We start from the raw sequence: 12,585 nt of genomic DNA on the forward strand, positions 1-12,585 counted from the left end.
ACTGCACATAGCACAGACTCAGACACTCCGGGGGCCTTTCGTACAGGGATTCCACGCACACTGAGTCTTGAGGACACACCTCGGGGCTTCTTCTGTTTTCCTAGGTTGCTGACTGTAATCCCCTCACATCTTCCCATTCTTTTGTTGGCCCAGGGAGGGGGTCTGGCTACTGTCCGGCACCCATCTCTACTGGAGCCCGCTGCCGGCTTTCGGCTCAGAAAATAAGAGACCTGGGATGGACCCTGAGGTTCAAAGGTCAGCACCAGGGCCCTCCGAGCGCAGCAGCTGCCTGGCTCTGAAACAGATTTGCCAGATTTACCGAAGAACGTTGGAAACGCATCTACTTCACATCCTCAGCCACACTGAGAAGATGTCACATACGCCGCATTTAAAAAGTGACAGGAAAAAAGCGACACAGAGATGAGAAAGTGCTAGTACAGATATAAAATCCCCTGATCAGTAGACCAACTGTTCACTGGGAAGCCTCAAAGTAGAGAAGAAATCCATATGTATCTACGTGAGGAACGCAGAAGACTGAAGAAAAAGATGGAGAAAAGACAGAGAGGAAGGAAAGAAAAAATGTGGGGACCTCCGCCCAGATCGAACCTGCGTAGATGGCTAGAAAGAGGGACTGAAATAATATGGAGCAAACGTGGAAAGCAAAAAGGGTCAAAGGAATGTTTTCTAGAAGAGAAACTCAGTCTCAAACTTGAGAGTGTGAACCCTATTGCAAGGACCTCCACCAGCAACAGCCCCAACTCCAACCTCCACTGGCAGCAACAACACAGAGAACCAGGCTGGAGAGAGCCTCACACTTCACACACAATGATTAGATCCTAAAAGCTTGGCTTGTGCACAAGGAATACAGAGTAGGTTGGTTATGAGCTTCTTCACAATGTTATAACAACAAAAATAATGGAGTAACAATTATAGAACTTTAAAAGCAACAGGCCGTGACCCCAAAATTCTACACTTAAGTCACGTTGTTATCGGCGTGCAGGTCGAGAGAAAGATTGTCTCAGATTGATGATAATCAGAAGATTTAGTATTGAGGTCAACTTCCTGCAAAAGGAAATTTTGGAAAGTTTATGTCATAACAAATGTATATGAATTAAAATAAGAAGCAGAAAATGAGTTAAGTGTTGGCAGGGTATAGGCACAGAATTCAGGAAAGGGTACAGGCATAAAAGTGTTTCAAAATATGGTTCTAAAACTGATAATAGTCTTTAACATTGAAAATAAAAATTATATGAAAGGGGGGAAGTCGGTACATTTACAACAACTATATATGGAAATGAACAAAGAATAGAAAAGAGAAAGGGAGAAACATTTACTTCATTTCTCATCTCCTATAAAAGGGAGGACTATTGGTTTGCAACCGATGTTAGGAGTTAGAGATAAGTTCACAAAAATGTTATGACCGTTACTAGAAAAAGTGATAGTAAAATATTTAACTCCCAGGCCCAGCAGGTGTGGCTCAGTGGTTGAGCGTGGACCCATGCACCAAGAGGTCATTGGTTCGATTCCTGGTCAGGACACATGCCCAGGTTGTGGGTCCAATCCCCAGTAGGGGGCGTGCAGGAGGCGGCCAATCAATGTTCTCTCTCATCAATGTTTCCATCTTCCTTTCCTCTCCCTTCCTCTCTATGTAAAATCAATAAAGAAAAAACAATTTTTAAAAATATATATAACTTCCAAACAACTGAGAGGATGATACTTTTTTAAAAAACCTACTGTAGTGCCCTGGCCAGTTTGGCTCAGTGGTTAGAGTCTCGGCCTGCAGACTGGAGAGTCCCAGGTTCGGTTCCTGCTAATGGCAGGTACCTCAGTTGCAGTTTGTCCCTGGCTCCAGTTGAGGTCATGTGGGTGGCAGCCAGTCAATGTGTCTCTCTCACATGGATGTTTCGCTCTCTCTCTCTTCCTCCTTTCCTCCTGTTCTCCCTCCCACTCTATCTGAAGATAAATGCAAAAATGTCTTTGAGTGAGGATTTAAGAAAAAAAAAAAAAAAAACCCACTGTAGTAAAAACAACAACAACAAAAAAGACAAATTCAATAGTATGTACATTTAGAATAGAAACCAGTGTAAAACAAAATGACAGAATTAAGACCCAACTGAAAGTTCTGGAATAAATGATAGATTAAACTTGCCAATAAAAAGGCTCTCAGAATAATTAAAAATTAAAAAATAATGGCACATACCATGTACAAGTTTCACACCCAATAAAACCACACAGGAAGGGCAGGAATGCAGTGTGCTGTGATCCTGGAGAAAGCTGGATAATTGTGAATGTTCCCCAGTGACCACACATAACAATAAAAGTTATGCAAACACGGCCAAAAGGTTATGTGTCAAAAATCAACAGAAAGCAAAAGCATAACTCAAAAGCGTTTAAAGGATATTTCCATTGATAAAGGGTAAAATCCACTATGAGGGTAGACAGAGCTTTGGAAATTAAAATAAGAATTGTTGAAAGTAAACTGAGAAAACAACATAGCAGTGGGAGACTTCAATCCATCACAGTAATTTATCCCAAATAAAATAACCAAAAATGCAGGTGGACGAGATGTAGTTAATATGAAGATAATTTCCAGGCATATATAAAGGCTGTATACCCCAGAGGCAATACCTTCATAAAAATTCATCTTATTCCTGCTTACAAAGAAAATCCTAGCAAATAGCAGTTCATATTTATTTTCCAATGTGAAATGGAAATAGAAAATTTAAATGTAAGCTAGAAAATTAAAATCCCAGTGACTTGGAAATCATAAAATAATTTCCCAAACTATCAAAATTTAGAAGATATCATTAAGCTCTTCACAGTGGCAAATTTCTCATCCCCGTTGCCTTAATTATTAAATGATGAGGAATTAAAATAAAATAAGGATTCTCCTGAAGTTGCTGGAAATGACATCAAACAAGCAGAACAGAAATCAAAACAGTAACAAAACGAACACAAAAACATCCTACAATTGAAACTATGGGAAATGAAAATGAATTGCCACAACAGTAGAAGAGGCCCTCATCATCACTCACTGCTCCATTTGGGCAGAGTCACAAACTCCCAGGTCCATAGTGGGCCAAGATGGTCCATCAGAAAGGAGCAGGTAGGTGAAAGACAATAAGGAATGGTGGAGACTGTGGTATTTGCCCTGCCTAGAAAGGACAACTCTTCAACTCCACCAAATTATTGTCATGAAGAAATGCAGGTCTAGTTTTGCCAAATTTGCCAATATTTTAAGAGGAGAGAGAAATGAAGATTTTTAATATGAGATTCTCTGCTATATGTAATGATGTGTGAGCCAAATAAAACATGGCTCTGAGCTAGATTTGGCTGGTTGGCTGCAAATATGCAACTTCCGATTTAGACTACTTACTTAGCTTGAATCAATTTCAATAACATATTTTCCCAGAAAAAACTCCATTTCATGTAGATGGTCTAACGTATTTGCACAAAACTATATCAAGTATTCTTTTTTAAAGCTCTCCCATATTTTTTCATTTCTATTTTATTTTAGTGGTAACTCTTTAATTTTTAAACATGTTTTTCTTTTTTCCAAAGAATTAGCTGTTGGATCTATTCATTAAATTGAGAGGTTTTGGTTTTTAATTTTTAAGTTGCGAAGTGGGTGAGATTCTTATTCAAACTTTTGTTATTTCTGGTTTATTGCATGTAATAAAAAATGTGCCTCTAATATTTGTCCTTGGGAATTTAATTAAGTCGTCTTTGTGGGCTAATAAATAGCCATGTATTGTTAATGTTCCAGATCACTTAAAAAAAAGGGTATTCTCTTTTTAAGGGTACATATGCTCATATACACATACATTCAAAGTCATCAAATTATGTTTCTTAGTTTTATCTAGTTGGTCAACCTAAAAAGAAAGTTTAAAATCTCCCATAATAGTTTTGGTCCCTTTTCATAGTATTTTCAAAAGTTTTTCCTGAGGTAAAAATTTTGCAGTGAATGTGACATTCTAATTTTGTTTTTAAGGCTAAAATCCTTAAGTCCTCATGAGTAATGTTCACCAGTTATCTCCATTTCACTCCCTAGTGGGCATGGAGTCAGAGTCCACTTCCCCTGGGATTAGGCACAGTCATGTGACTTGCTTTAGCCAATGAGATGTGAGTAGGAATGACAAAATCCTCACAAATCACTGTGTGATCCACTGGGTCTCTTTCCCTGGCCACAGCTATCATGGAAACACAGACACAGAAGCCTCCCTCTTCCAGAACTCGAGAATAAGGATGACCAAGAGGAAACACCCAGGCAACCTACAATGGACATACAGCATGAGTGAGAACCTTTATTTTGTGGTATCAGGTTGCTGAGATTTTGAGGGAATTATTTGTTACTACAGCATAACTTAGCCTATCCTTACTGAAAAGGATTTAAAAAAAAAGACAATTTGCAAAAGAAAAAAAGAAAGCATAACCAAATCAACATATGAAAACCACATCATCTCACTTATAAATGAAAATAAGTTCCTACTTTTCACCAATCATATTAGTAATGATTTGTTAAATAATATTTAACACTGTTCAGAGTGTTCTAAGATGGATATTCTCATATTCCTTTTAGTAAACCTTTCCTGAGAGAAATATTATTTATGTATGAAGGATTTCATCGTTCTGATCATCATTCACATAATATTCTTGCTTGTAGAAATCCAGTATGGTCTCTGTTTTCATGATGATACAGCATGTGGTCTCAGGAGGAAACAAACTTCCTAAGTGGGATTCTGAGATTCGTTTGCTTATCTAGCATCTTAAATGAAGCGCTGAAACTCTTGCTAATGAAAAAAGAGGATAATGGTATCCATGTTATGCACTGGCATCATGATGCATTAAATGTCACCTGTGGTTTCTTGGGCTAAGCTAATTATTGAAAGATAGGCTGTGGCCTGGTCAGTGTGGCTCGGTGGTTGAGCGTCAGTCAACCCATGCACCAAGAGGTCACCAGTTTAATTCCCAGTCAGGGTGCATGCCCAGGTTGTGGGCCCGATCCCCAGTGGGGGGCATGCAGGAGGCGGCCAGTCGATGTTCTCTCTCATTGATGTTTCTATCTCTCTCTCTAAAATCATTAAAGAAAAAATATTAAAAAAAAATAGAAAGGTCATAATCATATGATTAATCAGCAAAGGACTAAAACTTGCAGTGAGTGGGTAGTGACCGACGGAAGATGTGGACACTGGGCATGCAGGCTAACCACAGGGGCTCTGCTAAGTCTCCCGTGTGACTCTGGCCCTCATTTTGCCCTTTGCAGCTCAGTGATTTGCCTCCAAATTGAACCAAAAGTGAATCTTGCCAACCATAAAAATAAGTCAGTTCACACATAATGGGCACCGAATAAATCCTTTTTAAATTGAACTAAGCTGACTCCAACCCACTCCCCAGGCAGTGAACCTACAGAAAAACAACAAACAAAAAGCTAGAAAGCTGTTGAGAGATAAGAATTCATTCCAAAACCCCAAATTTGTTGGAATCTTTCGAGATTCTGCATCTTGGAGGCGCAGAAGGAAAACTGAGGGGGAAGAGGGCGGGTCTGAGTTTGTTTCCAAGCGGGAGGGATGTGCGTTCTTTGGGAAGAAGAGAGGGCGGTGTTGGGAAGTGTGAGCAGGGCAATGAAGGGCCACGGGCTGCTGTGAGCGGCTCCTGGTTAGATTGTTGCAGTAAACTATTTGCAAAGCTGGCTGGATTCACTCCAGATGGCCACGGTGGTGTGGATGTAGCAAGCAGTCAAAAGTATCCCTTGGGTTTGAAGAGACCAAATCCTTATTCCCCAGAGAATGAGGCAGCTGGTGGGGAGGGGCCGGGGGCTGTGGGACCGCAGAACTGAGGGGGCAGCTGGAGCGTGGTACAGCCACAGTCACCCTCAGGCAGCGTTTCTCAACCACCTCTACAAGGGATGCAAGCTTCGGAGAGACTTTTTAGGGGATTGTTTTATCAGTCCTTCCAAGGATGGTACGAAGCTAGTACCATGATGCCTTGGAGAGAGGTTGATGCCTGAGACGGAAGGGGTGCCTCGGGGCACTGGGCTTAAATGCCTCCACAACCCTGGCGAAGGAGAGATCCTGGCACAAAGCACCTGGGAAGGGTAAATCCTGGTGCCCGAGGGGCTTTGGGACAAAAGTCACCTAGCTGCAGAGGCTGATGAAAAGGCATGGGACAGTGATCACCAGGCAGTGCAGAATTGAGGTCAAATTCCAAGAAAGAACATTTGCAGTAATGGGCCAAAGAGGAAGCCCTTAGGCACTGGGCAAAAGATTTGGTTTTCTGTTTAGTATTTAACTGAGTAGTTCAACCCACGCAATGTGCCACACACACATACACACGCACACACACACACGCATGCACGCACGCACACACACACATGCATGCACGCACACACACATGCCATCAGTCCCAGCATTGAAGGCAAATGGCCAATAGGACAGCCGACTGCCTGTCTTCCATTCTGCTCTCTAGAAAACCAGCCCCGCACACAGACTGGAACTGTGCGGCTCCTGCAGCCTGCGTCCAGGAAACCGGCTGAGCTCCCTAATCCAAGGAGGTTACCGTTCCGTGCACATCCAGCAAGGCACCCACTCCCACGGAGCCAGCTAATGAAAGCCTCCTGTGTTGACTCAGGCTGCTCAGACACTCTGGCTAATTCGAGCTGGGCCTGTGCCGAAGGTATGACCTCACCGACGGGCAAACCCAGGAGCCCAGAAAGAGGAGATTGGTGTGTGGGCCGGACCTGCTCCGAGTCCTGGCCCGCTGGGCAGAGACAGCCCCTCTCCTGTAGCCTGAGGACCAGCGAGCAGGGCCCGGGGGGCCAGAGGCAGTCATCCTACAGCTGAGAATCCTCGGTTCTGGCCCAAGCACTCCCGGGTTGTTGTTTTTTTGGCATTCTCCCCATAAAAGTCTCTGCCATTCCACAAGGTGCATGCCAAAGAGAAGTTTAATTAGGTAGGGCCAAGTCTCTGTGGAGTCTCTTAGTTACAGAAGCTAGGAAGGAAGGATATAATTAGAATCTGATTTTTTTTATGAAACAGCTCAAAAGACCCCATTAAGAGAAGAACACTGAAAAACACCGTGCATATCTAGAACCTGGTACCCCAGAAAGGTCACTTATCAGCATCATTTACAAAACACTGAAGACCCCCATTCCAGCCTCAGATGGGGCACTTTGCCCGGCTCCTCCCACAGCGAAGCTTCACCGAATGCTGTCGGCGATCCTTGGCCCACAGCCGCACTCTTCCCATAGGTTGTGTAGTAGGTCTTTTGTGGGCCACACAACTTTCAAGCTGTGCTTCAAAAGTAAATAAAAGTGTTTTTACCTGATGTGGTCACCGTGAAATAGTTCACGACTTGGGCTTTTGTTAAAGGAACAAACAGAAATTATCTGCAAGATTTGCTTGTAAGCTCTGCCTTTGGGCATCAGGAGCCAAGTATGACAAGTTGCAAAAAAAAAAGGTGAAATTTGAAGTCTCTTAAATTGCATCCCATATGGAGCGTTTGCCTGAGTCCTAGTACGCCTCTTGAATAACCATCACGCAGATGCCCTGGGAGTCCAAGGCCTCATGGAATTAGGGAGGGTTTGCAATAACGTAAAAAGTCCCCATGAGCTGGAGGACAGTGAGTGAACATGCGAAGAACAAGGACTGACTTTGATGAAGACCCTTCCATCTCCTCAGAGTTACTCTCCAACTGGCCCCAGCTCGTTTTTTAATTAAATGTTGCTAATTCCATTTGTTTTTCGTCCAACTGACTAGGTTTTGTTATAACAGTTGTGGGGAAAATTGAAGCACAAAACCTCAAAGAACTTATATACTTATATGCATAGCCCATGGACACAGACAATAGTGTGGGGGAGGCCTGGCGGGGGGCGGGGGCGGGGCTGTGTGAAGGAGGGCAGATGGGAGGAAACAGGAGACATCTGTAACACTGTCAACAATGATATATATGTATATGTGTACATATACATATATATATGCACAAAACCTCCTTAGTTCCATATACAAATGTATCGATAAAATTTTTTATTATTTTAAAGAGAAAATTCTTTTTCAGGAAATGTCTCTCTAAAATAATGATGGGAGTCAATGGAAAAGAGATTTTGCTATACAATATGTGCTTTGCTCGAGCTTTGCAGAAAGACCTCCAAAATGCAAAGAAAGGTCACACGAAGCCTGCAAAGACAGGGTGATTCCCGATCACTCAAAGCTGTGAGGCCAGGCTGGGTCTGCGCACACAGCTGAACACCCTGGTTCGACCTCTCTGCCCTGGGCTGGAAAAGAAATGCCCGCAGCTGCGCTTGGAGGTCGGCGCTGCGGTTCCCTCACCACGTGCTCAGCCTTCCTGTCAACCTTCTCATTGGTCTGCGGGCCAAGCAAACGTCTCCCCGCCACGGCCTTGGTCCAGAAGACTTCCTGGCCCCTCCTCTGCTTTCTGTCACTTGGCCTATGCTTCACGCTCGTCCAAGTCCCAGCAGCCCACCACTCTGGACTCTGCTGCCTGGACTCAAGCTGCTCTTCAGAGGGGGTGAGTGTGTGTGTTTAAATAAACTAGTAAATAAGAAGGCTCCTTCCCGGGCCTTCCTCCAGGGCAGGATGTGGGTGTCAGGAGGGCCACAGCCGGTTTGGGACAGACCTTCAGGGTTTCAGAGTGGGAAAGGACATGAACGATATTCTAATGTGGTCGTTTCTCAGCATTTTCAGAGCACAGTGCAACTCTTTCCCCCGGTACGTAACACAGAGAGAAAGGAAGCCGTTATAGCCGCACAATAAAATGCGATGGGGCCATAACATAAGTACTGTCATGCGCTACAGTGTGGATGGACCTTGCAGAGGTCGTGTGAAGGAGAGAAGCCAGACACCGAGGACACAGGTGGCACAGGTCCATCTGTGTGCGATGTCTGAAGAGGCAAAGCCATCCAGGTAGAAAGGACTGGCGGCTGCCTAAGGCTCAGGGGCGCTGGCAGGTTGGGAGGGGCTGGCTAAGAGGTGCGGGGCTTCCTTCCGGAGTGGTGAAATGTTCTAAAATTGATTACAGTACTGGTTGCACAGATCTGTGGATTGTACAGGTAAAATGCGTGAATTTGGTGGTGTGTGAATTCTGTCTCCCTAAAGCTGTTTAAAAACAAAAACCTGTTCTCACTGCTCTGCCAACCAGCCCTCTCTCACCCTGCTCCCTCTAGTGGCCCCAGGACCACCTCTGCAGGTCCCTAGAGCTGTGTGGAATGATCTAGCCCAAGTTTCTACTCCTCAAATGTTAACCAAGTCCTTTGACTCCAAGTGCAGGGCCCTTTAAACCAAAAGTCTCGCCGCTGAGTCGAGGCTCATCTCGGGGACAGGCCGCCGGCCTGGGTCTCACCGTCCATGTCCAGGCGCTGCATGATGATGGCCAGCTCCACCTCGCTCGGCATGTACCCCAGAGAGCGCATGGCCATTCCCAGCTCCTGCTTGGAGATGAAGCCATTCCCGTCTCGGTCCAGAACCCGGAAGGCCTCTCGGATTTCTACAAGGAGAGAGCAAAGAAAGTCCAGTGGTCACGTGACTTGGTCTACGGCATGGCAATTATCAGTGATCTGTCTACTGAAAACTCCGAACTGCTTTACAGATCGGCATAGGTCAAAACCCTTCGAGTCAATAAAAGAGTGGCCACAAATGGGGAAGAAAGAAAAGAGACAAATGAAAGAAAGAAAGGAGGAGAGACAAGGGGAGGGGAGAGAAAAAAACCTTTGGAAGGAGGAGGAAACGGGCCCTGAGCATCCTAAAGTACAGTAGTGGGTGCACAGCTAGACAGCGGTCCCAGCAGAGACCATGCCAACCAAGGACCCTGCCTGAGCAACGGTGAAGATTGGGTTTCGTCCCGGAGAGGAAAGGCTCCCCTGTAACCTTGGCCAGCAGGAGGAGAGGAGCACGAGATTCCGACACCGACTTCCATTTCGGCTCCCTGCTGTGGCAGGGGCTGTGCAGAAAGGTTTTCAACCTCATCGTCGCTCAGGAGTTAAGTATCCTGCTGTTTTCATTTCATTCCTGTAATTTAGCTTTTTTTATGGCTATAAACAACTTCAGGTCGATCAGAGTGTCATAAAAGCCCCAAAGACATCTTTAGGCACGTTCCCTGGGGCTGGCGGAGAATTTGACTCTGCTGTTAGTAAGACCGTTTCACTGGGCAGGGGGTCTCCATCCTCTTACCCCAGCTGCAGGTGCTCTGCTTTCCACCCAGAGGCACCCGCCTGGGGCTGGCTGAGCATTTCGTCACCCCCCTGCGAGGCTTGACCTGGTGCGTTCGAGATCACAATCTGAAGATGAGTTTCGTCCGTCCATTGTATCTGAGCACCGGACTTGGCAAGCTTTGAGGTTTCATCAATACGCCTGGTGCACGTCCAGGTATGGCAGCTGCCAACTTCGTCATGCCATTCAGTAAGTCCTGGCTGCCTGGCCCTGACAGCCCCGTGGTGATGACCGCGGAGAAACGACATCGTGGGTCTCCCTCGGAGCCCTGCGCCGCCGTCAGGAACGTAAGAGCCACACAGAAATGTGCAGGGACTCTTACAACGAGCACCAGATGCTTGGCCCTGATCCACTGAGTCACCACTTTTCTAAATATCAGTCTAGCTCCCAGCAAATACCTTGAACCACACTCTCTCCCAAGCAGGCTTTGCCCTCCCCTCTTGAAGTCAATTTCCATGGCTGCTGCACACCACCACAGACTTGGTGCTTCGAACAACAGAAGTGTATTCTCTGACAGTCTGCAGGCCAGAAGTCTGAAATCAGTATCATTGGGCCAAAGTCAAGGTGTGGACAGGGACACTGGAGCCCCTGGGGAGGAATTGGTTCTTGCCTCCTTCCAGCGTCCAGTGGCTGCCAGTATCCCTTGCCTTGTGGCCCCATCACTCTGGTCTCTGCCTCGGTGGCTACACTGACTTCTCCTCTTCTGTCTGTGATCTCTCTCTGCCTCCCTCTTACAAGGACCTTTGTGTTTGCATTTGGGGACGACCCAGACAGTCCAGGAATATCTCCCCATCTCAAGATCCTTAACTTAATTACACCTGCAAAAACCTTCTTCCCAAAGTAACATTTACAGGTTCCAGAGACGAGCACCTGGTACGTTGGGGGCTGTTTTTCAGACTCCTGCACTGTCCCATCTAGTTCTTTCACCCGACATGCCCTGCCTTCTTCTTCACCTGAGCAAATCAAATTAGTCCTTCGAGGCCAAGTCAGGGGCTGTGGAACCCACAAAAACATATTTGCTCACCACAGCCACAGTCCCCTCCCTTTCTGCCAACCATTCAGCAGGTCATTCATTCCTTTCACGTGACATGTAGCAGGACCCGTCTAGAAGTAAGATGACTGGCACAGAAACCAGGGCTGCTCCTCTGAGCTGTAAGCTCCTGGGACACTTCATCTTGGTGCCTTCCCACCCACGTTCAGGAGGAGGCGCTAGACAGGCAGCTGTGCCATGGATGGTGGGTCTGAATAAGTAAGATCGTATGTTGGTAGCGAATTCATCATCAGTACTAATTCAGGACGCTGAGTGCTCCCTATGAATAAACGTGGGCTCCAGCAGAGACAAGACCAGCCAGTGAGCCAGGACCCTCGGCTCCCGGCCAGGCGCATTAGCTAATTAAGTCTGCAGCCAAACCTTGAGACCTCGGTTTGCTCATGTGTAAAATGAGCTGGTTAGCTGCGAGGATCCCCGAGGTCCTTCCAGCCCTCCTTCTGTAGATCCGTGGACGTCGTTCAAGTGTTGAAGAGAAGAACAGGAAGCCTGTGTTCTCTTTCATACCCTATTAATCTGTTGTGCAAACGCCTCTTTTTTCCATCGACGATATAGAAAAATTTTTTAGTCCACTCCAAATTCTGAATCAAGGGGTTTGTCTGCAGTTTTAGGCTTTCTCATCAACAAAACATGCCCAAGATTACTTAACATGGCCATATGTTTTCCTACCAGGTCCCTGATGGGCTGCGAAGAGCTCGGAGCTGCTGCCCAGCTGGAGATCATGGCCCACAGCGCTCAAGGACGCTGCGGCAGACCACAGCCTCACCTGAGCCCAGGTCCCCAGACACCCAGGTCAGGAAGATCCCGAGACGAGTGTCCCGAGGTGGGAGTCAGCACGAGGAAGCCATCCGGCTCTGCCCTGCTAACTGGGACCGTCTTCTCCCTCAGGCTTGATTTCCCATCGGAAAGAGGTTGGGCTGGGTCTCCTTTCAGCTTCTGTAGCAGGTTTTACGTGGGGCTGGCACATACTGTGCGGCAGTAGGAAATGTCAGATGACGGCCGGGGCTCCACCTGGCGTCACAGAAGGGGCCAGGGTCCCAGATGGGCCAGGGGAGGGTCAGCTGCAGGCAGAGCCCTGCCCCGCGCTTCCCAAGACACCATCCGCATCCCATCCCTCTGACTCCAGCCTGCACTCTGGGCTGTGGTTACCACTCTGAAAGGGGACCCTTCTGTTGACAGGAACGGGCCTCATTCCTATGATGCCACCGCATGCCCTAGATCTTACCGCCAGATGAGCTGGGTCCTTACACCGGATATCCCAAGGGGCCTGGTGGAGGGTGTCTGAGAACTCGGCCTGGAAGTGAAGGCCTTGGCCTG

At 46.5% G+C, this 12,585-nt stretch overlaps 1 protein-coding gene across 2 annotated transcripts in view; it reads right to left on the bottom strand.

Moving 5' to 3' along the window:
• CALN1 (calneuron 1) overlaps positions 1 to 12,585 on the bottom strand; it is a 458,038-nt gene that overhangs the window by 189,491 nt on the left and 255,962 nt on the right. For both annotated transcript variants that reach the window (XM_036280518.1, XM_036280516.1), the window contains exon 3: positions 9,355 to 9,498. In XM_036280518.1, the coding sequence (XP_036136411.1) occupies positions 9,355 to 9,498 (144 nt within the window). The remainder of the gene's footprint in view (positions 1 to 9,354; positions 9,499 to 12,585) is intronic.

The sequence above is a fragment of the Molossus molossus genome, unplaced genomic scaffold (assembly GCF_014108415.1).
Source record: "Molossus molossus isolate mMolMol1 unplaced genomic scaffold, mMolMol1.p scaffold_m16_p_3, whole genome shotgun sequence".
Taxonomy (NCBI): domain Eukaryota; kingdom Metazoa; phylum Chordata; class Mammalia; order Chiroptera; family Molossidae; genus Molossus; species Molossus molossus.